Below are 25382 nucleotides of genomic sequence, written 5' to 3'. Positions count from 1 at the left end.
AGGCAGAACTTTTCACTGTATTTTGGTATTCGTGCAATCAAAATCAATCAATAAATCAATCCCCTAACTTAGCATTACATGACATCTTCAAGACAGTGAATTTTATGTTTTGATTTATGAAAAAAGTGTAAATCACCTTTGCCTTTATTGACCAAATGTTTTAATTTACAAACCTGATATCTTGATAGTTAATTCTTGTTCTGTTTTCAGATGTACGTGTCGCAGACGACATGTGAACCTGTTTGATGATTGTCTTGTTATTACAATGTTGCTTTGGATGTCAACAAGGCCTGTAGAATCCCGATGCGATCTTATTTCAGCTGGTATAAAACTATCTTCATCCTCTCTAACCCAGTATATCTCTGGTTCAGGGAACCATCCTGTAGATTTACACACAAGCTGGATTTCATTTATGTTACTTGCCTTCATCTGAATCCAGGGCTCACGCCCAAAACCTGCAATCAACAAAGAATAGATTCAGAAATGACACTTGTTAGGAGCAATGACAATCTTTACTGACATTATACAAATAACATTGTAAAAAGCTCTGAGAACACTTTCTGTGACCTGTGAGAAATATTCATTTAATATCATTGATATTGTTGCAAATATCTACTTAATGGCTTGTGGTTTAGTTCTGAAATTTTAGTTTTAGGTATTCAATTTTAACAGTAGAAAACTGGATAAATACAAGAAAATTGAACCCTACTACACTTAAAAGTTTGAGGTGATTGATTTAGAGGGTTAATGGTTAGAAAGACAAGAGTTATAAAAACAGCTATAAAAAAAATGGGCCTGTAAAATTGCTGTCCACCATGATTAAAATAATTATGTTGCAGAGAAAGATTTCATTTTGGGAGTTAAAAGTTAGATTAATTGAAAACATTTAACAATCCTTAATAAGGTCAGGTTGAGAACAATCCAGAGCAGACTATGTCATCATGGAGTTAAAGAGAATTTAAGAAGATTCCCTGGTTTCAATTAAATGGGCTTTTGGTGGGAGATATTTAGTTGTAATTTGGGCCTTGTATGGTTTGAAGCTCACAGAGAGGCTCCTGCTGCTATTGGAGAACTCCAGACAGTCAGCAAAGAGTGGAGGTCATAGAAGAAATTTGCTGATTTCATGTAGGAGATGTTTAGGATTCCTGATGCCCAGGCAAGTGTCCCCAGTCAGATAAAAATACATTCAAAATAGACTGGAACAAAGACTAAATCAGTAAAGCAAAAATAAAACACATATTTTACTGACCAATTATACATATGCACAGGTTATACATTTCAGGGTCTCGTGCGATAGTTCTAGTAATGGCAATGATCTTTAAGGCTTCTGCATGTCATATGCTCCCTGTTAGAAACTCATTCCAAGCCCCAAGGAGGGGGTTAGTTATATATTAGTATCAGGTACAAGACAACTAAAAGACTGTCTTGGCAATTGATTGGGTATGTTCTGATCAGGTGGTATTGATAAGAGGGCCGTCAGTTCTAAATATTTACCAACATTAGCAATTTTGCCTTTTTCATTTCAGGAATGTGGGAATTGCTGGCTGAGCTGGTATTTTTTTGCCATCCCTTACTGCCCTTGTGAAGGTGGTGGCAAACTGCCTTCTTGAACCACTGGAGTCAATTTGCTACTTGAGTGTTGTTGGAGCTACACTCATTCAGGCAAGTGGGGAATATTCCTTCACACTCTTGTCTCATGACTTGTGAGTGGTGCACAGGCTTTTGGGAGTTAAGAGATGACCTACCTGCAGCTGGATTCCTCAACTCTGATGAGCTGTTGTGATCACAGTACTTAAATGACTAAGATAGTAGGAACTGCGGATGCTGGAGAATCTGAGATAACAAGGTGTAGAGCTGGATGAACACAGCAGGCCAAACAGCATCAGAGGAGCAGGAAAGCTGACGTTTAGGGTCTGGATCCAAAATGTCAGCTTTCCTGCTCCTCTGATGCTGCTTGGCCTGCTGAGTTCATCCAGCTCTACATCTTGTTAAATGACTAAGCTACTCAGTTTCTGGTCAATGATGACCCAAAGGGTATTCAAAATAAAAGCAAAATAAAATTCTCTGCAGACACTCATTTGAAAAAGGAAAAAACACTGTGGCCATTGGTGGTTATTTTTGAAGGCTAAAGGACAAAGCATTGAATGTTGCAAAGTCTGTTGGTCTGGTGTTCTTTACAAGTGGATAAGACAGCACAGCTGTCTCTGCAGTCTTGACAAGCACAGCTTGCTCAGGAAATACAATATTGAGAAGTTCTTTCCAATAATCTTTCATATGAAGAACCAATCAAGTTTCACATTGAATTCGCCGCAAAAAGTGCTTCAGAAACAGAAGACTTGAGCTGAGCAGCTTTATTTTTGTCGCAGGCTTTCCTGAACCGATAAAGCCAAGCCTGTGGATACTTTTCAGATGGAACAAACATAAAAACAAGTTCTGAAACAATTAGGCTTCTTTCTCATGGAAGTGAGCTCAAGCAACAAAGGCCAGCAATTATCTGGAGCTCTGTTCTTTCTCAGAAATACTTTGCTTTCAATAAAGTATTGAAACATGTCTTTTCATTTTTTTAAATACTAAAGATCCAGGTATCTCTACATCTTTTGATCTCAAGTACACAAAAATAACTAAATAATGAACACCTTCATTACATTCTCCCACCCCCAAAGAAATGAAATGTTATTTTCAAATGTGTTTCATCACAAACCTTGATGAGGATAAACCAGAAGAATACAATTCAGACATTTATCAGCCCATTCTCTTTTTATATGTGTGTTGAAGGTTCATAATGCTTTATTTTTGGACAGCTTAGATTCTAAATCTGAGGGAACATCGATTCTAATTTTCAATCCTGTGAAGATCTGATGTTTCTTTAATAAAGGAAAAACGTCATTTATGACCAGTCAGCCAATGGCAGTATTTTCAAGAAATTGCAACTTTGAGTAAATGTTCTGTGGAGACCCATTTTGCAAGCTTGGGTGTATCGCTTGATTCTCTTGCTTTTACAAGCAGAAATATTTAATGTTACAATGGTCAGGTTTAAATGAAACAGTTGAAAATTATGTTTGTGTGGAGAAATTTCTCAGTCCACCTAAACCAAAGTAACACCAGCAAATACAGCGGACTAAATATGGCACTGAAATAATGGTGATTTGGAGCATGTCAAAAATCTAGAAATTTGTGATAAGAAGCAGATACAGCATGGTTTTGCAATTTGACACTGGGTGATTTATTAGATGCTCTGACTTCAGGCTCAGAAAAACTGAAATGTAACATCAAATTCCCCACAAATCTCAAGACGTAGCTGCATTGATTCTGCAAAAATGAATTAAATTTTCTGTAGAAAGCTGGGCTGTTGTTAGTCACATAATTTGTTTTCATTGATCTTCATACTGAAGGCAGGGAACAATTCAATGATAATTATTTTACACACGCCATTCCCAATGAAACATTCAACAAGGGTGTTAAGTTGATTTATTGTAGATTCTTCGAGAGAGTAGGTATTTCCTAGTCAACCTGCTCAGATTTGACATTACACAACTCTAGATCAGATGGGGCTTAAACCTACATGTCAGGCTCCGAAATAGGAAAACTGCCGCTGTTCCACAACTAATTGAGCTCAGATTTTTTAAGATCAACTTTTAATCAACCACACCTCTGGAAAAGGTACAATTTGAATCCAGGCCTCCGAGCGCAAAGTAAAGTGGACACTAAGTTTATTTCAGTGGCAACACCACCTTCTCAAAGCAAGCGCATCCATTAATTCTTTGCTTGCGAACATCGACATGCTGATTACACATGCTCTGAATTGCCACAAATCATCATTTTATAATCATTTAGGTCTTTATTAACCTGAGGTTGTTACAAGCAATCATTACAGTAAGATCTTGGGAAAAAAACTGTCCTCTAAGCCTGAGAAGAAAACTTCAGAAGCAGAAAGCTATGTGAGTGTTACAGAAAATAGACATCTTACAACACTGTTGAAAATATGAATACAAGGAACACCTTGTGTGCTGTATTAACAGCTTGTTTATGGGCTTCAGGAAGAGACTTTAATCAAACAAATTAGACTCAGGTGAATGCAGAAATTTGCTGAAAATAAACCAATTACAACTGTATAAAACAAAGAACTGCAGATGCTGAAGGTGTGAAAAAGAGATTGTGAGAGAAATTCAGCAGGTCTCTCCGCATCTGTGGCAAGAAAGCAGACTTAACATTTTGAGTCCATGAACTTCACTAGCTTCTTCATCTTACAGCTGTGCCACAACAAGGAACTGTCAACAGGAGAAATGGGTGACAATTCACAGATGTTTGAGTATCTGCAAGCTGGAGTAAAAGGGTTGACTTGTTCTTTCTGGTAGTTGTCATGTGATCCTTCCAGTAGTTCTTGTATCAGATCATGAGAAATAGAAGCAGAGATACGCTATTCGGCCCATCAACTTTACTCTGCTGTTCAATAAGATTATCACTGATTCAGTATTCTTATGTGCGTAACCCTTGATTCCATTATTTATTAGAAAACTGTCTACCTCAGACTTGAATGCACTTAGTGACCTAGCCACAACAGCCCTTGAGGTAAAGAATTTCACAGATGCCCTGCACAGAGATAAAATTCTTCCCTTACTCTGTCGTAACGTGGTGATCCCTTGCTCTGAGATTATGATGGGTGATCCTTGAGTCTCCCACAATGGAAAATAACAATATGCAATCACACTGTCAAGTCCCCAAAGAAATTTATGTGTTTCAGTCTGTTGACTCTCACTCTTCTAAACTCCAATAGTACAAGCCAACCTACTCAACTTCTCTTCATAACAAAATCTCCCCGTACTCAGAATCGGTGAACTTTCTCTGGACTGTCTCCAAGTTCAAGATATTTCAAATGAGGGAAACAAAGTTGTTCACAGTATTCCAGGAGTGGTCTCACTTGGACTATGCATACTTTTCGTAAAGTCTCCCCACACTTATGCTCCTTTCCATCTCAAATAGAGGTCGGCATGCTGCAATTATACAGCACGTTGGTGAGGCCACGCCTGGAATATTATGTGCAGTTTTAGTCTGCTTGCCTGGGGAAGGATGTTCCTGCTGTGCAGAGTGTGCAGGGAACATTTACTAAATTAATTCCTTGGATAGTAGGCGTGGCATATGAGATGAGAGTGAGTCAGTTGGGACTATATTCACTGTAGTTGAGAAGAATGAGGGGCAATCTAAGGGAAACATTTAAATTTCTCGTAGATCTGAACAGGTCAGACACAGGAAGAATGTTCCTGATGGTGGGGAATCCAAAATCAAGTCTTCTAGCTTAAGGATAACTGATAAGCCTTTTAGGACTGAATTGAAGAAGAATTTCGTTGCACAGACAGTGGTGAATTCACTGCCATGGAGAGTGGTTGAGGCAAAAACATTAAGTGCTTTCTAGGACAACGCAGTGTGAGCAGGAGGAACAGAGCAGGTCAGGCAGCATCAGAGGAGCGGGAAAGTTGACGTTTCGGGTCTGGACCCTTCTTCAACAGGGAGTGGGGGCAGGATGGGATTAGGGTATTGTACTAGATGATCATAAGCCGTAATCATAATCAATGTTTGGAACAAGTTGAATGGCCTACTCTTGCTGCTATATTCAATGTTTCTATGTTTAACATTTCATTTGCCTTCCCTGCTACTGGGCGACTTTTGGATGGTAATACTATCTGATGAACCTCTATCCAGTCTGCACTAACAGGTCTCTGAGAAAGTCTTTATTTTATCATTATATTCCCATTTTTAAATACAGTAGCATTCAGGAACTCCCTCAGTTTCAACTTCAATTTGAGCTGATTGGGCTACTTTACTGAACCGTGGATCAACTTGCAAGCCTTGATTCGAGGAGACTTATTGACCACTGTACTGTTGGTGCAACTTTCTGGCTTTCTGTGTGAGCTCAGAGTAATGGAAGGAGGATTTTTAAAACTTCTTTCTGGAGAAGTACTTCTCTAAAGGCCTTCTACATTGTCTCCACCTTTAATGCTCAAAATAACCTTGCTTTACCTTCTCAAATTCTATGTAAGTCTACTCAGCCTAGTTCTAGATATTTCAAAATTTCTGTGACTCATATACATTGTAGAATCCTCCTCAGAGAGCAAAGCAAGAGCTCATGACCTCTGCCTGTCAACCTACATTGCACGTGTAGCATCCAGATTTGTTTCGACAAGCTCAGCTGCCTACCTACTTTTCAAAAGAAATGGAAAAAGTCTCAGCCTTTTTTTCTTGGAGTGTTTACACAAATGTAAACAGCTCGTCACTCGGTCTCAGAATAGATTCTATTATGATCATGGGGGTGTTCAACATGTAAGATGTCTGGGGAAATTGGGGTGGTAGCGGATTCCAGGAAAGGGAATTTGTGGAATATCTACAAAACAGTTTTTTGGAATAGCTTATGGTGCAGCCCATCAAGGAACAGGTAATTCTGGATTTGGTGCTGTCTAATGAGGCAGATTTGATTCGGGAGCTAAAGGTTAAGGATTCCCCAGTGGACAGAGGCCACAATAGGATAGAATTCACCCCAAAGTTTGAAAGGGAGAAGCTGAAATCAGATGTCACTGTATGATGAAGGTTCACAAATTTCTGAGCACAACAAATTCTCCTCGTCTCAGATGGAACAGGCATATCCCTCATTTTTAAATTGTGACCTTTCTCTAGACACCAGAACAACAGAAACACCTTACACCATCTATCCTATTGATCTGTGTAGGGTTTTTCCCAGTTTCAACGTGTTGCGGACAAATCCAGACCAGATCAGTTCCCTTCAAAATGTTTTAAGGCAGCCTAGACCGTAACTTCTGCTTATTTTAAAGGTAAATGTGAAGTGGGTGTCCGAGATGTGATGCAACTGGTCAAATCACTCAATGTTAAGCAAAACAATTTATTTAAAAACAGTGGTTAAAATAAAAACAAAAGAAAGAAGCATTTAAAATAACAATGATTGGAAAACTTAACTGAATAATAGATACAGTACCTATGACTAGCTAACTGTTCCAATACAGCAACATCCCATCAACACATCCCTTGGCAAAAATGTTAATTCAAACACATATTCCTAGGTGCAGTTTAACAATCCAGGAGGGAACAACATCAAGAGAGATTTCAGAGAAAGCACCGTTAGGAATCATTTACTGAAGCTTGCAGCAATTCTGGGACCAAAACAGCTTCTCTCTGCGACAGCTAAACAAAACAAAAAGCCTGATCTGGGAGTTCTGGCTACTCGCCTTCTATTGTTACAACTGTTTTAAAAATAACCGAAAGGCATCTTTAACTTATTGATTAAGGCCGGCTCCCGTAGCCAATTCCACACCCTTGCCTTTACAATCTATTTTAAAGTAAAACCCAGACAAAATAATCTTTTTTTAAAGTGACAGCATCATCACAAATGAAATCACCTCCTCTTCTTTGCAACTCTAGAGAATACAGGCCCAATTTTCTCAATCTCTCTTTGAAAGCCAGATCCATCATCCCTGGGAACAAGTCTGGGGAACCTTCACTGCACTCCCCCAATGCCAGTAATACGTTTGCTGAGATAAGCAGGACAAAACTGTGCACAATGCTCCAGGGTGGTCAAACCAAACTCCTACACAATTGAAGCAAGATTTCATTAATCCTGTACTCAAGTCCTCTTGCAATAAAGGTTAGCCATCCATTCACCTTTTTAATAGCTTTCTGCACCCACATGTTCAGCTTTCAGTGACTTATCCACAAGGACACCCTAGAGTTTTTGCACATCTGCACTTTCCAAGCTCTTACTCTTCAGAACGCACTCTGCACTAATGTTCTCCCCAAGCTGCAAATGTCTTCACATGGCAATCGGCATTTCAATGTGGATTGCAGCAATGATTTCCAGTTCTGCAGGTTCTATCACATTTTGACCTCAAAGCACCCCTCAAAATAAAAATTAGAAAAAGAATAAAATGCTGCTCTGCACATCTCTGGTTCTCCCAGCAAATTGGATAACCTCACATTTTCCACATTACCAGGTTCTATCCCATTCATTAAACCTGCCCAAACCCTCTTGAAGCTTTTTTATATCTTCCTCCCAAAACACATTCCAATTCAGCTTTTCACCATCTTCAAATGTGGAAATAACACGTTTGGTGAATAGCTGGGGCCCAAGTCCTGATCCTTACAGTACCCCGTGACTCAAAGCCTGCCAAAGACTGACCCAGATTCCGAATCTTTCGCTAACAAATAGAAAACAATCATTAATCCATGTCAGTACATTAGCTCCTCTCCAATGTGCTTTACTTATTCTCCACAGCATTCTGTGGGGGACATTATCAAAATCCTTCTAAAAATCTAACTTTTAAAAAATTAATTTACAAGATGTGGGCATCATTGGCGAGGGGAGCATTTATTGCTTTCACAAATTGCTGAGAGGGCCATTAAAATCAGCCATATTGCTGTGGGTGTGGAGTCACATGCAGGCCAGACCAAGCAAGGATGGCAGACCTCCTTCCTTGAAGGACTTTAATGAACCCGATAAGTTTTTAAATATAATCAAAAGTGGCCACACGGTCACCACTAACACATAAATCAAATTTCACCATGATGGGCATTGAAACCAGTGTCCCCATGACATTCATCCATGATTTTAGATTTCTCATCCAGTAACATTACCACTGCACCACCTCCCTGTGGTAACGAACTAATGTCTATCAATTCTCCTTTGTCAATTTTGTTAGTCACACATTGAAATAAACTTCAACATATTCTTCAAACACAGTTTCCCAATTCCAAATCCAGGAACTTATAACCAATCATGCCATTATTTATTCATGACAATAATATAAAACAAAGAACTGCAGGTACTGGAAATCTGAAACAAAAAACACAGAAGCTGCTGGAGAAACACAGATCTGGCAGCATCTGTGGAGAGAGACAGAGTTAATGTTTTGAGCTCAGTAACCTTTCTTCAGAACTGTGAGTGGTCACTAGATGCAAAACATTAGCTCTGCTTTTTGTCCACAGATGCTGCCAGGCCTGCTGAGTTTCTCCAGCATTACCTACTTGGCACAACCTTCATAATAGATGCTAGCATTTTCCGGATTACTGATGTGAGGCTAATAAGTCTGCAGTTCCTAGTTTCTCTCTTTCTCCCTGGATAAATGGTGGGCTGATATTTGCTTCCTTCCAATCAACAGGAATCATTCTACTTGCAGCATGGGCATGTAAAATTACCAAACATATTAAATATTACAGCAAGTCTTAAGTAACTCTATCTATCTATAAACAATTTGTAATTGAAATCAGGGAGAAAGACAAAATACTTTTGAAGAAGACTCACTGGACCTGAAACATTAACTCTGATTTCTCTCCACAGACACTGCCAGACTTGCTGACGTTTTCCAGCAATTTCTGTTTCTGAGTTCCAGCATCCACACTTCTTTGTTTTTCTTTCATTTTATTTCCCTAAATGTATTGAAACAAAATTAGAGATTGACTAACCGATAATTTCCAGGCTAACCAAAAATGTTTCTCTACCATTTTTGTCACCGACTGAGCACATATATCCTCCTCCATCAGATACTGTTGTTTGCTTTATCCTCAGGGAAATATTTCCTTTGGTCAGTTCATCCTTAAACAATTCCGTCCTTCCTCGGTAATCCTTGTGTTGAGCAAAAATGTCATCTTCTCCATTTCTGTACACGTGTACTGGTGAATCGAGACCTACTTTAAACCACTGCACCACCATGCTGCTGAGAAACATTTCTGGCATGAGCTGACATTCCAACACAGCATCTTCACCGGCAGTGGCTCCAATAGGATAACTAGGTCCTTTTACAAAGAATTTACCTAGTGAACAAAGACATTTCAAATCACATTGATTAATCATGGAATCTGCAAGAGAAAAACACACGTCAATCACTCAACTGAGACACTCAGTATCAGCACCGAAAGGCTGCACTAGAATTTTCAGACAAGAGGTTTCCCTGAAAGAATGTGCAGCTAGCAATCAAAGAGACAATTATTTTAAAGATGATACAGGTTGTCACCCTACGATCAACGTCTATTCCAGACTAAAGGAATAATGTCCTTTATGGAAGGAAATCTGCCTTCATACTTCGTCTGACCCATATATAACTTCAGACCCATGCTCTTCTCTATTGTGGGACCTTATGGAAAGCCTCTGGAAGTCTAAGTAAACCACATCTACTGGTTTACCCTTATCAATCCCGTTAATTACATCCTCAAAATACTCCCATTTGTTTGATGTGCCCTTTGTAAATCCAAACAGAGTCTGTTTGATTCAGTCACTGATGTCTGAGTGATATTCTATTAAATCTTTTACAATGGACTCTAGCATTATCTCCACGACCAATGTTCTCTCTCCATCTCCTTCTTCAAAAATGGGATTGTATTCGTTCCCCTCCAAACTATACAAACTGTACATTGGGCATAAGTTGGGCCATGAGCTTGAAAGACTGTGGTTAAATGCAATTCTACTGGTGGGCCACAGTGCCTTAAGGATGTCCCGTTTTGATTTGCTAGATCTGTTTTGAAGTCCATCTAAATAAGATGGTGGTTGTGTCACACAAGAGTATCTGTAATGTGAAAACTGATTTCATCTCCGTAAGAACTGCACAGTGGTCACTCCTACTCATCTTGTCAGATGCAACTGTGACAGCTCGATTGGGGAGAATGTGGTCAAGCAGATTTTGCCCCTTTTGTTCATTACCAGGTGCTGTATATTCAGGCCAGCAACTAAATCTTTTTGAACGAGGGGGCACCTGTGGTACAGTGATAGACCTTCCTCTTTGGAGGCCCAGGTTCAAGTCCTATCTTGTCCAGATATGTGCAATAACATTTCCAAACAGGGTGATTTGGAAAATATCTCATCCGTTATATCTTGGTCATCTCAAGTCAGAGTGAGCTAATGAGATGTCATGGGAAGCTGATCTCACATATCCCTTTCCATGAAGAGGAACCAGCAGGTGTTGTATAAAAACATAAGAACACAAGAACTAGGAGCTGGAGTAGGCTCTCCGGCCCCGTGAGCCTGCCCTCAATTTAATAAGATCGAGGCTGTGATTTCTGAGGCTCAGCTCCACTTACCTGCCCGCACACCACAACCCTCAATTCCTTTCCTGTTCAAAAAATTATCTAGCCTTGCCTTAAACACATTCAGTGAGGTAGCTTCAACCGCTTCACTGGGCAGGGAATTCCACTGATTCACAACCCTTTGGGTGAAGTCATTCCTCCTGGCCTCAGTCCTATATCTGCTTCCCCTCATTTTGAGGCTATTCCCCCCTCGTCCTAGTTTCACCTGCCAGTGGAAACAATTCCCTGCCTCCACCTTATCTATTCTCTTCATAATCTGATAAGATCTCCCCTCATTCTTCTGAATTCCAATGAGTATAATCCCAGCCTACTCAGTCTCTCCTCTTAATCCAAACCTTTCAACTCTGGCATCAACCGAGTGAATCTCCTCTGCACCCCCTCTAGTGCAAGTCTATCTCATCTCAGGTAAGGAGACTAAAACTGCACACAGTACTCCAGGTGTGGCCTCACCAGGACCCGAAACAGCTGCAGCATTGTCTCCCTGTTTTTAAACTCCATCCCTCTGGCAATGGCAGACAAAATTCCATTTGCCTTCTTAATTGCCTGCTGCATCTGCAATGCTACTTTTAGTGATTCATGCACAAGGGCACCCAAGTCCCTCTGCACAGCAGCGTGCTGCAATTTTTTACCATTTAAAACATAGTCCATTTTGCTATTATTCCTACCAAAATGGATGACCTCACATTTATCAACATTGTACTCCATCTGCCTGACATTTGCTCACTCACTTAGACTTTCTCTATCCCTCTGCAGACTTTCAGTGTCTTCTGCACATATGTTTTGGTCTTTAAGTTGTGTCCAGCAACATACTACACATGAGGCTACTTAATAAGATGGTGTTGGTATTCGCACTGATAGAGGATTGTCTAGTTAATAGAAATAATTGTTGGGATAACAGGGGCATTTTCAGGATGGAACTTTGTAACTAATGGAGTGCCATAGGGATTACAGCAGGTCACAAGCATTTACTGTATCTCAGTGATTTGGAGGAGGGAAATGCATGCAGTATCATCCAGTTTGTGGATGACACGTTCGAGGTGGGAAAGCATGTGGCGAGGGTGACACAAAGAGGGACATCGACAGGTGACACAAGTGGGCGATAACTTTGCAGATCAAAAAGAATGTGATATAATGTTCATTCAGTAATAGGGAAGGCAAATGGAATCTAGACCTTTAATGCAAAGGGATAAAAATAGGTCATTCTTGACAAAGCTAAGACACAAATTACATCACACCTATAACACGGTGAACAGTTTTGATCCCCACACTGGAGGAAAGATACAGTGGCATTAGCCGCTGTCGAGGAAAGATTAACCCTGGGTATAGAAGGACTTCCAGATGGAAAGAATATGCCCATTGGAGCTTAGGAGAATGAGAAGAGATCTTATTGAGACGTATGATTTTCTAAGGGAGCTTGACACGGGAGATTGGACTATCTTGTAAAAGAATCAAGGGCCAGATCATTACGTCAGAGTGAGAAGTCAGTCATATCAGACAGAGATGAACAGCGACGACTTCTCTCAAAAGAAGGCTACAGAGACAGGGACATTAAGTATATTCAAGGCTGGTAGACATATTTAATCAGTAACAGAATCAACGGTTAAGGGGAAAAATCTGGAAAGCAAAGTTAAGAATTATCAGATCAGTTAAAATCCCATTGCATGTTGGACTAAACTAATTGGGCCAAATGGCCTATTTCAGCTGTTACATCTTCTGGTCTTATCTGTTTGTGGCCTGAACTCAATTTTCTTGCTCAGACACCCACCATCCCCTCCCACACTCCCATAACACTTAATGCACATGTGGATCACACATCTGTATACCTCAGCACTGAATGTATTCCAAACTTCAATGATGCATTGAGGGAATAAATTCTTTACCTCTGTCTTCAATGGGTGACCCTTTATTTTTAAACTATGGTGCAGTTTTCAATTCCTCACGGAAGGGAATCATCTTCTCAGCATCAACCCTGCCAAGCCACATCAGAGACTTGTGTGTTTTAAAAGGCCACTTCTGATGCTAAACTTGAATGAGTGCTGGCATAACTTGCGGAATCTTTCTGAGTAAGACAAACCCCTTCCTCCCATAAATCAGTCACTGAACTTTTTGTATGAACTGCTTTTATTGCATCCACATCCATCTTTCATTGAGGAGGTGAAAATGGCACAGAACTCCAGGTGCAGTCTGACACATGCCCTGTGCAGTTCACAGAACCATAAGATGGTTATGATGCAGAAGGCATGCATTTGGCACGTCAGCTTTCTGAGAATTTTAATTTAGTGCCAATCTCTTCCTTTCCTTATAACCCTGAACAGTTTATGTTTAAATAACCAACCAATGGCTTCTTGCATGCCTCAACTGAATCCATCTCCACCACATGTCCAGGCAGTGTATTCCATAGCGTAACTACTCACTGTGAGAAAGAGGCTTGACTCACTTTGCACTTGTTTCTTTTGCAAAATATTTTAAGGCTGTTCTCTCTGTTTTTTGATCCATTTATGACTGGGAGTACTTTCTCACTATGCACTCAGTTCAGCCGCCTCAGGATTTTGAAAATGTAGAGATTGGAACAAGGGTCACGTAGCTATCATTGAGTGTGCAATCCCTGATTGGGACTGTTAACAGAGCCTAATCAGGGAGGCCTGGCTGACAGATATAAACAGGGGATTCCAAAGATCTCCTCAGTTTAGGGACGAGCTTTGAGCTGTCCGGGCCAGAACCCAGTGTAGTGTGAGGTGTTGGTGTGAGTGACTGCATGCGACTGTCAGTGCCTTGGTGTGGACCCACACCTGTGAACCGATGTCGCTGCTACAGCTGCCTAGGCCCTGCCCTGGCACTCCACTGGAAGCCTGGTGCTGTTGCTGTCTGGGTGCCTCCAGAACTGTGAAGACATTAAAGAGGGATATCGACAGGTGACACAAGTGGGCGATAACTTTGCAGATCAAAAAGAATGTGATATAATGTTCATTCAGTAATTGTCTGCACTGTTGAGTGGTGGTGGGAGTGGGGGGGCCTTTGGAACATTTTCCAACACCGATCCCCCCCTTTCCATTTCATTTTTGTCTCCACCCTCCCTTTCTCCTCTTCCTTTACCACAACGTGGTGAGCGAAAAGTGGCAGGGCCGAGCCGTGCCTTGACAGGAAACTGCTGCATCAGCTTTCAGGCTCCTGACCAGGGTCTGGGAGTTAAAGTCCATCTACACCCAGCCATGAGCATCGAGGCCTGCATGAAGGCCATAGCTAGTGTGGTCGGCCCGCAAGCCATTGTTGTTGTGGCCAAGGTGTACGGAAAGGCAGTATTTTGCCTTTGGACTGAGCAGGCAGTTCACCTGGCCTTCAGGGAGAGGGTCACTGTTGCAGGAAATATCTCAACTCTCTGGAGGTCATAGCCAAGAGGGTCACAATCTCCATTATTCTGCCCTTTGTTGCCAGTGAGTTTCTTCCCGCATTTCCAGCTGCTGGGGTGGGGGAGTCTGGTCAGGGGTGGGGCACATCGTGCTCGGGCGGTAGGACCCAACCCTTAAGAGTGAGTCTTCCTTCCAGCACCAGGTTTCTATTTGCTTGGCCCTGGAGGAGCTAGATGGGGGCACCTTTATCTGTGCTTCATGAAAGGAGCAGGCCTTCCTGATGGCAGACAGCGTGCGGTGTTACCCGTGTAAGGAGGTAGGGCACACGAGGAGGAATTGCCCCACCATCAAGGTCACCAAAGTTACACTGGCAGCCGCTCCTCCCCCCGCCCTCCCCTCCCAAAGTAACACTGGGAACACTGAGCAGGGCCCGAGCCGGAGGTCACTGTTAGCACGGTGTGTGGTGGAGAAGGGGAGTTGGCATCAGACTCTGGTGCAGAGGAAGACAAAACATCATGAGGCTGTTGCATGGATCTGTCTCCTTGTGCCCCTGGAGCAGACCTGCTACCCTCACCTCACTGAGGAGGCCCTGTGTGACTGGGCTGAAAGTGATGCAGATGGCCTTCCCCCGAGTGTTTGTCCAGTGGCTGGAGGGACAGCGTTTGAACCCCCAACCCTACTAGATGCTCAGGGTGGGCGAGGGGTAAGGATAGCACCCCCCAACAACTGTGAACAGGAAGCAGTGCCACGCCCTGCAGGAGGGGGACAGGCGAGGGAGTGGGAAGCTTTCCTGTCACTCAGGGAGGGCACAGCTCTTCCCACAACGTCAAGCCCATAGTACCTCCTGCCCTCCAGTGCCACGGCCAAGCGGGTCTTAAACCTCGGGGGTTGCAGTGGGCCCTCCTGCTGCCTCAAATCCACTGACATCACTGCCCCCAACCCCAACCCCACCCACAGGGACAAGCTGGAACCCCATGTAGGCCATGGTATAGACACTGGAAACCATGTGCTGACCCTCCGACAGCGCTGAACCTCGCTCTCTTTCCCCCATCGCTGTTTTCCTCACTTCCCCCCACCACGCCCACTCTGTTTTACCGGGAACCTTGGGCCTGGGGGAGGACCTTATCCCTGAGCCACCAGGTGACCCGAGATCGGGAGAAGAGCAGGGCCCTGACTGTCTGCCACCCAACGACTCAGACCTGGAACATCCCCTGGGTGGAGTACAGAAGGGGAAGTCCCTGCTGGTGACCCTGGGGGTGATGTCTTCAGACCAGCCCCACTCTTTCAGCGGGGATGGGGTGTGGTCTGAGGACTCGGACTCAGTGTTAGGTGCTGGAATGATGCGGAGTCCGACTCCAGTGAGGCTTTCGATTCCCTGGTGCCCCCCACCGAGTTTAGCTCATTCCCCAGTGGAGGAACTCTGGGATTTTCTCAGGACTATTCTCAGACATTGCAATCGAGTCCAGCTGGCTCTGGGCCACTGGAACGATTTTGAACCAGTCTTCCGGTCCACCCGGTCAGCTGGCAGCACACCCGAGCTGGTCCAAAACGACCGGTGGCTGTGCAAGACGTTCCTCGACGGACTTGTGAGGAAGGCAAGGGACCTGTGTGCTCTTCCATCTTCCCCTACTAAGTGCTTTACATTTTGGTGATGGATATAGTCAGCCTCATCAACAGCAGCAGAGAGTCTCAACACAGATTCTAGAACTTCATAGGCCTTCGGATTGGGAAGTATGCAGTGTGTTTCCCGCAGGAAATACATACCCCTGGAGTCAAAGCTCCTGCTGTGGCAAGGATGGGTCGACGGAAAAGGAGATGGAGAAGAAAGTGCTTGGCCTGGAGTCATGGCTCTGTCAGCCCGATGTGGACCTGACCAGGTGGGGAGTGTACCAAGAGAAAAACGCCGTGCTCCGACACCTGCAACTTGTTGGGCATGTATGTGAGGTCATGGATCCTGCTCCTCCAGGGCCTGGACCACGACTCCCTCTTCTTCTACTTGCTAATAAAAAGGTGTGGCACCTGTAGCAGGGCCTTGTGCTATTGGCCAACAACGGGTCTCCTATCTCAGATCTGGAGGGCAACATTAAAGCCTGTTTCTTCTATCTATTCTCTCTGGATCCATCAGTGAGAATGATCACAGAAATCTGTGGGAGGACCTGCTGCAGATCAACCTGGGTAACACCAGAATGCTTGACGCTCCTGTTACCTTTGAGGAACTGACCAATGCCTTCACCAGGTTCTTGGGTAGCAACTTGCTGGGCTGAATGGGCGGACCAAGGGGCTCTTCAGGCCATTCTGAGCCATTCTGATGGATAACACTCCCGAGGGAGTGTTTTGTAGCCGGATGGCTGGCCCTTTCTTGGCACAGGGTGATCATCATCCTGCAGACAAAGAAAGGAGACCTTCAGTCTCTAAAGAACTGGCATCCGGTCTCCCTCCTCAGCACAGATTATAAAATCTATGACAGGTGTTGGCTTCTCTGGCAGCCGTGTTGAACCACATGATCCACCCTGGACAGTCACACCTAGTCCTGGGCCAGAGGATCCATGACAGTGACCATCTGGTCCTGGACCTGATCCATTTTTGTCCAATGACTGGTGTATCAGGGGCCTTCCTGTCTCTCGATCAGGATAGGGTATTCTACAGGGGTGATCACGAATTTCTGCTCGGGCCTCTGTGAGCATTTGAGTTCAGAAAGCAGTTCCTTGGCCAGATCTGACTTCTGTGTTCCAATGTAGAGTGTCTGGTTAAAGTTAGAGGTTCCCTCAGGGACCAATTTCACTTTGGGAGAGGAGTATGTCAGGTGTGCTCCTTGTCTGGCCAGCTGTAGTCCCTGTGCGTGGAGCTTTTCCTGTGCCTTTTGCAGAGGAGGTTGTCAGGGCGGGATCTGCGCAGACCAGGTATGGGGTTGTTCTTTCGGTTTATGCTGATGATGTTCTCATGTTCAGCAACCCGGCTGACCTGGGGAAGATGCACACGTGCCACGTGGTGTACACGGCGGTGTCTTCCACCAGGGTCGATTGACCCAAATGTTCCACACTCCACGTCGGTCTGTGGTGGGTGGACTCTCTGCTGGAGGAGTTACAGGGGCTCAGCTGGAGTACCACACGTCTCCTCTATCTGGGATCTACCTGAGCTCAGCTGAAGAATCCTGGCCAGTGAATTGGCAGCAGCTGGAGGCCAAAGTCTTGGGTCACCTACTGCTCAAGAGTGCTATCTTACAGGAGCTGAGTGCTGGTTAGACACTAACTGGTGGCCTCCTTGTTGGAGTACCAGCTGGTCACTTTGACCCCTCCTCCTGGTTTTTGCCGCAAACATCCAGAGAATGCTCGATCACCTCTGGAAGAAAAAGATGCACTGGGTCACTGCACTGGTTCTGAGTCTCCCTATTGAGGAGGGTGGTCAGTTGCTGGTGTGTGCCTCTGCACCCAGGTGGTGACTTTCCACTGTCAGATTTTGCAGCGACACCATTATGTTGAGCCTTCTCCGAAATAGTGTGATCTGATGCCATTTTTCCCGCCTGTGCATGACCTCATTAAAAAAACACAGCTCCTGGTCATTGACCGCGAGGTTTGCAGCTTGCCCTCAGGTTACTGCCTGCCTTTTCCCAGGACCTGATTGCTGCCCGGGATGTGTTTGACTCGTGCCGGGCCTACCTGCTGTCAGGAATAACGGCAATTGTCAGAGAATCGTTGCTCAGGAATCTGCACCTCCACAATCGTGGGTTTGAGTGGCTGGCAGAGGGTGGGCTGTGGATGACCTGTGTCGAGGACATGCTGGGTGGTGGGGTCCTGGGCTGGATGTTGCCATAGGAATTGGCACACTGGGCAATGCTAAATGTCTGGCTCAAAGCCACTGCCAATTGACACCTAAAAATGGCAGTGCTTGGACCAACGTCGTACAGCAGATGGAGGATGCTCATATGTGCCTTCTGTGCATTACCCCTGTCAGACAGAATTTCACATTGGCCCCAGGATCCTGCACCTCCCTCGGGAACCTGTGCCCCAAAGCCTGAGCCACCTCCACAATATCAGTTGTTCAGGGAAGCAAAATGGTGGGCTATGTGGAGACTGCTGCTGCACACCATCCAGCTCTTCACCTTCATCCACTGGCCGGGCTGGCCGTGGCATTCTATTCACCTCCGGCTGGTGGTGATCCCCAGTGGAGGGCTCTGTCCGTGGGATTCCTCCCTCTTTCCGTTGAGGAACTGGGTTGGAGGGTGTTGCATGCAGCAGTCCCGTATAACTGCAGGTTGCGGTGGTTCATGAACTCCCAGCCCAACTGTCTGTTGTGGTGCTGCAGAGTCCGTGGACATGTACATGTTGCTGTGGACATTTACACTCTCTTTTTCAGTTATTTGAAAAACTTTTTCTTCTGTTTTTGCTCTCACTTCAGCCCAACGTTCCTGATCTTTGGGCACTCGGTGCAGAGGGGTGCTGGCAGATTAGAGGACGTTCTGTGGGTCTGGTCCTGGGCCTGGCCTGGATGGCTGTAAACAGGTCCAGGCAGTGGGCTGCAGAGGGAGTCCTCTCTGCCGACTGTCTGCCCTTCTTCGTTGGTAATGTTTGGGCCAAGATCTCAATGGAGAGGGAGTACATGGTGTTCAGCAACGCTCTTGATGCCTTTTTGGAGAGATGGGCACTGCAGGGGATGGAATGCTTTATTTCCCCCTCCAACCCGTCCTTACCCTTCCCCTTTACTTCCTTCTACAGCACCAGGCAGTGCCTTTATCGGGCTTTGCTTGTTACTGGTTCACTGGCCACATGGGTGCTGTTACCGGGTGGTGGAAATATTGAATCAAGTTCTTACACAATGGTGTTATTTTACTGAATCACTACACACACACACACACACACACACACACACACACACACACACACACACACACACACACACACACACACAAAAACAGGAGATCTCCTCAGACTCGGGACTGGCTCTGAGTTGGCTGATCACAGCCCATGGATGGCACACACACAAATAAAGGGCGATAGGATACCAGCTTCTGTGCAGTTATTTAGGAAAAACCTCTCTCAAATCCTCTCATAGCCTTTTCCTCTCCAAGAAAATAGTCTCACCATCTCCAATCTGTCCTTATAACTGAAATGCCTTATCCCTGGATTCATTCTCATAAACCCCTTCGGCACTCTCTTCAATGCATTCACATCCTTCCTCTCGTGTGGAGCCCAGGCTGTACACAAGTTTCTAGTAGAATAAATATTTAAGCAAGTTCATCATAACCTGTTTGTTCTTTTTGCTCTCTGCCCTCTTAAGAAATTCTCAAAACCATGTTTTATCAACAGATTTCTCTACCTAGAGAGAGTGGGGACGGCAGATGCTGGAAGCCGGAGTCAATCAATGTGGAGTTAGCATCCGACCTGCTGTGCTTTTCCAGCTCCACGTTTGTGAAGCTCTCGCTACCTGTCCTGCCACCTTTCATAAATTCTCGGGTCTCTTTGCTTTTGCACACACTTTATTAAAAAAATCCTTTATTTTGTACGATTTCTCCATATTCTTTGGATCAAAGTGCATCATTTTGCACTTCACCACACTGAATGATGTCCGCAACCTATCCACCGACTCCGTGAACACGTCAATGTGCTTCTGATGTTGAACGCTGTCCTCCTCACAGTGACAATTCTCCGTTGTTGTGTCATCTGCACACTTTGAAATTATTCCCTGCTCATCAGGATCTGGATCAATATATATATGAAGTCAAAGATTCTCTTACTAACCCATGGGGAACTCCACCACAAATCTTCTACTAGCCTGAAAATATTCATTAACCATTACTTTGCCTTTCCTATCACTCAGCCATTTTTATGTTCACATTGCTGCTATTCTTTTTATTGCATGGCTTATTTTTCTTTACTTATTTTGTGCGCTGTGGGTGTTGCTGGCTGGGCCAGAATTTGTTGCCTGTCCCTAGTTGCCCTTGACGTGGTGATGGTGAGCTGCCTTCTTGAACCCCTGCAGTCCATGTGCTGTGGGTTAACCCACAATGACTTTAGGGTGGGAATTCCAGTATTTTGACTCAGTGACAGTGAAGGGACGTGGTATATTCCAAGTCAGGATGGTGAGTGGCTTGGAGGGGAATTGGAGGTGCCGGTGTTCCTATATATCCAATGCCCTTGTCCTTCTGGATGGAAGTGGCAGTGGGTTTGTAGAGTGTTGTCGGAGGAACTTTAGTGAATTTTTACAGTGCATCTTGTAGATAGCACACACTGCTGCTACTTGGCAACAGTGGAGGAATGAGTGGGTGTTTGCGTATTTAAGGACAATAAAGTGGGCTGCTTTATCCTGACAAGCTTCTTGAGTGTTGTTGGAGCTACACTCATCCAAGCAAGTGGGGAGTATTCTATCACACTCCTGTCTTGTGCCTTGGAGGCAGTGAACAGGCTTTGGGGAGTCAGGAGGTGAGTTACTCACCGCAGTATTCCCAGCTTCTGACATGCTCTTGCAGTCATTAATTGAGTGGTGAGTTCAGTTGAGTTTCTGGTCAATGAATATCCCCAGGATGTTGATATTGAAGAATTCAGTGATGGTAACCCCACTGAATGTCATGGGGAGGTGGTTCAATTGTCTCTTATTGGTCTTGGTCATAAACTGGCATTTTTGTGGCGCAAATGTTACTTTCCTCACAAGTCTGTTGTGTGGCACTTTGTCAAATACCTTTTGGAAGTCCATGTGCACAACATTAATGGCCTTACCCTCATCACCACTCGCTGTTACATTTTAGTTGCACATGATTTTCCCTTAAATTCACTCTGATGCTTCCAACTCAAGCCACACGGCAAATAACTGTTTCCTGAAATTTCCACACAACCAAAGTCCTGTCAGGAATTGTTGCAGAGATAGTAGGTCTTGCCAATGCTGGAGAATCTGAGATAAAACTGTGTGAAGCTGGCTATACACAGCAGGACAAGCAGCATCAGAGGAGCAGGAAAGCTTGACATTTTGGGTCGGGACCCAAATCCACCCACATTGAAATATTTTTGTCATTGTCACAACAATTTCAACACTCTTTTCCTTCAAAATCCTTGGATGTTTTCCATCTGGTCCCAGTCACTTACCAACTTGAAGTATTAGCGGCTTCTCCAATACCACCTCTGCAAGAATTTTAAACCATTTTTGTGACTGATTTTCCACTTCTGTCTGGTCTGAGCAGCATTCTGCCCATATGTAAGTAAGTTGCTAATTTCTCATTCCACACTTCAGCCACAGATTTTTGCCTCTCAATGAGAATTTGCTTTTTGGTCTCTAATTGGCCCTGTCCCACTTTTTAGTAATCCTTTTCATGTTGTTATAGAATTTCAGATTTCCTTTCATATTCGCTACAAGTCTTTCTCATAAACCTCTTTGCTTCACATATTTGTTTTTCCACCTCCCTTTTGAAATTTCTGCATTCAGCTTGTTCTCAAATACATTTATCACCTGACATCTGTTGAAGGTGTACCTTTTCTACATTAGCTTAATTTTATTAACTTTGTCATTCAAGGGACTCTTTGTTTGTCCCATCTTTCTCTTTTCAGGGAATATACCTTGACAGTGCCCAAACCAACTATCTTCCCTTGGAAGGGAGTACGTTATAATATGTATCCCCCAACCTTGGCTTCCAGTCTATCGGGCCCAGCTTTGTTCTTGCTCTATTGAAACCAGAAGCCATTCTAAAGAAATGTTATTGGATCCAAAATACCAACTCTACTTTCTCTCCACTGATTCTCCCAAACCTGCTGAGGTCCTCCAGCAATTTCTGTTTTTGTCTCAGATTTCCAGCATATGCAGCTCTTTGTTTTATTTTGCCACAGTGACTCTGCCGGATTGTATAAGGATCATCTAAATGTACTCCTCGTACCTCCTTAATTACAGATTGTACTGTTTTCCAAAGGACAGGTGTTAGATAATCTGCTGATAGTATATTGGTTTCTGTCTCCCTCTGTTCTCAAACAAACAATGTTGTTATGCTTTTAGTTTTTCAATTTGCTGTGGCTTTTCCAAAACCTTGGAATTTTGGAAAATTATGAAGTAGGTTTTCATTATATCTGCAATCATTTCCCTCGGGCATAGGCCATCGAGTCCTGGCAACCTGATGTCCTTCAGTTCTATTTTTATTTTCCCAATTTTTTTCTCTCTGGAGATCATGATTGTTTGAAGTTTCGCCATTCCATTGCTTTTTGGCTTTTCTAGCATTCGTAGGCAGATCTTTTTGTTTTCTATTTAAAGACAGATGTAAAATATTGTGTTCAATGTCGCCATAATTTCTTTATTTGCCAATATTAATTCCCCAGTCCCATTGCCCAATGGATCAATATACATTTTAGCTACTTTGCCTCTACTTTCACATAATTGCAGAAATTTTGTCTGTTCTTCTCGCTTCAAATTTTTTCTCAATTTAATTTCTCCTTGGTGTTCAGTGACCTCTTACTGGCTTCTGAAATGCTTCTAATCTTCTTGCCTGCAATTCACCTTTGCAGAAGGTCAGCTTTCTCTTTCAATTTAAAGCCACATATATAATTAGTCAGCAATGGTGTGTCCTTCTCAAAGGCTTTTCATACTTAATGTATTTCCTTGCTGGCATTTGTGAAATATGGTCAGGCACTAGCCTTGGTCAACTTGTAATCACACCTTCATACTGGTTATCATATCATACTCATTCATTTCTATTTGAGGCGCATGAACATTCAGATAAGGAGCTTTTAAAAGTGTTTTTAAATCAACTTTCCTGACTCTAATTTAGTTTTAGATGCATAATTCCTTATCATCAACCATATTGCCAATCTGCAGTAATGCCTTGCCTTTTTTTCTCAACCTTCAAAATACTCCTTCATGTGAATCAACACTTCCCATTCACTGTTAGTTTAAAGCCCACTCTTTAGCCAGAGTCCTATCCTACAACTATCACAAGACCAGGCCTGGTTCAAGTGAAGACTATCCCAATGATATCTCTTTCTTCAGTCCTGGTGCCAGAGCCGGATCAGTCAAAATTAATTTCTCATGCATCATTGTACATCATGCATTAAATTTTCTGAAGGTATATACCCTCGACCAATTTGCTTATGGTTCAGAAATCCAGTAATTCAGTAATCCAGAAATTCTTACATTTGTGGTTCTGCTCTTTAAAACATTCACTGGCTGCTCATGTTCCCTCAACAGAACTTCTTTCCTTGTCATTGATGTTCTGAGGAAGCATCACTGGACACAAAACATGAACTCTGATTTCTCTTCAAATTCTGCCAGACCTGTTGAGCTTTTCCAGAAAATTCTGTCTTTTTTTGTTATTGATGTTCAATGGATTACAAGTGGATCCTTTTTGCTCCACTGAACATTCATCCACAATTTTAGACCATAATGTCTGCCCCAATCTTGTTTTGTCTGTGTGTTTGTTTTTTGGATGGCTCATTTTTCTTCACGTATTTCATCGCTAATCATTTTATTTCACATTTAGATGGCTACTGTCAAGGAATTTACATCTCAGCTTGACACATCTTTTGTGGCTTCATTTCACCCATCACCACTTCCCTTCTTTCAAACAGTGAAATCTTTTCTCACTTTAATCCCTGCCTTCCATGGGATTATATTCATTCCCTTTTGTTTTCTTGACACTATCCTAGAACAGTCGTTTAAAAGATATTTACTTTTCAAATTTAGAAAGCAAAGAGCGATGGATGCTGGGAAACTAAAACACAAACAGAAAGTGCGAGACAAACTCAGCAGGTCTGGCAGTGTCTGTGGGGAGTGAAGTAGAGTTACCATCTCAAGTCCAATGATCCTTTGTCACAACGGAAAGTAGCTGGGGGAGGGTGGCATATGCCAATGTAAGGGTTGCGTCAAGGGATTGTGGTAGGATCAAGTATAAGTGCCCAGAGAGAGAGAGAGAGAGACAATAAGCGAGAGACACAGAAACAGAGAGAGTGAGATAGAGAGAGATAAAGAGAGATGGACAAAGAGCTTGCTGATGGTAAGCCAAGAGAGGGATAATTGCTGGAGAGGGTTCCAATGAGAAGAGTAAACAGTGAATATTGTTGGGCTGTGTCGGGACTACATCAGCCAACAGGACTTGCATATTCTGAACTTGTTAAACTCACTGTTGAGGCCCAAGGGCTGTAGGGTACCTCGACAAAAGAAGCGGTGTTGTTCCTTGAGATGAGCTTCGCTTCAGCACTGCAGCAGCCCTGAGACAGAAATGTTAGCATGGGAACGCCCCATCTCCTGAAGCTGAAACAAAGGACCTTTGGCACAGGGAATTCCCAAGTCACTAATGGATAGACACTGTACTCTTTACAAGGTCTACCAAGAAATCTCAGGATCAGTGGGAGCTATTTGTCACTAGATCTTACCCAGTTTCCTGTGGGTTACACTAAAGTTATAGGAGGCATCTGATGGGACAATGAGATCTGGAAACAACATTTTAAATTAAAAAAAAGGAAAGTTATTAATAGCTTTCACAGGGTAGTGACCAACATTGTAAATGGAATTTCTAAAAGCAACAATAAAAATAATTCCACAATATAATTTAATAACAGTGGAATTGGGACTTATTCAATCACTGTGTTTCAGTAGCCACGATATTCATCCCTATGTTGATTAAACCTTGTTAATGATATAGACACACCAAGCTGATACCAGATGTGAAGGGACTGTCCCAGGAGGAGACACTGAGTAGTTTGGGTTTGTACTCATTGGCATTTCGAAGAGTGCGGTGCGACCTTAGTAAACCATACAAAATTCATAGGGGACTTGACAGGGTAGATGTGGAAAGGCTGCTACAATTTGAGAGAGAGTCCAGGACCAGGTGGCTTAAAATCTGACCAAGGGCTTGCCTATTTAAGACAGATGAAGTGGAATTTCTTCTCTCAGGAGGTTGAGCTTGTGGAATCATTTCCTGCACAAGGCTGTTGAGCCTTGGTCATTCAGTATATATATTCAAGGCTGAGATAGAGTTTTAAACAGAAAGAAATT

The 25382-nt window shown here is 43.4% G+C and overlaps 2 protein-coding genes across 2 annotated transcripts in view; one reads left to right on the top strand and one right to left on the bottom strand.

The window, feature by feature from the left end:
* LOC125450601 (uncharacterized) overlaps window positions 1-25382 on the top strand; it is a 506390-nt gene that overhangs the window by 77225 nt on the left and 403783 nt on the right. The window lies entirely within an intron of this gene.
* The window catches only part of LOC125446342 (butyrophilin subfamily 1 member A1-like), a 79594-nt gene that overhangs the window by 51281 nt on the left and 2931 nt on the right, over window positions 1-25382 (bottom strand). Inside the window, exons 3-4 of the mRNA XM_059639395.1 lie at window positions 9463-9810; window positions 174-455 (exon numbers count right to left, since the gene is read on the bottom strand). Coding sequence (XP_059495378.1) covers window positions 174-455; window positions 9463-9810 — 630 coding nt within the window. The remainder of the gene's footprint in view (window positions 1-173; window positions 456-9462; window positions 9811-25382) is intronic.

The sequence above is a fragment of the Stegostoma tigrinum genome, chromosome 34, assembly GCF_030684315.1.
Source record: "Stegostoma tigrinum isolate sSteTig4 chromosome 34, sSteTig4.hap1, whole genome shotgun sequence".
NCBI classification, from domain to species: domain Eukaryota; kingdom Metazoa; phylum Chordata; class Chondrichthyes; order Orectolobiformes; family Stegostomatidae; genus Stegostoma; species Stegostoma tigrinum.
The sequence above is the reverse complement of the archived record's forward strand: the minus strand, read 5'-3'. Positions and strand labels throughout refer to the sequence as shown.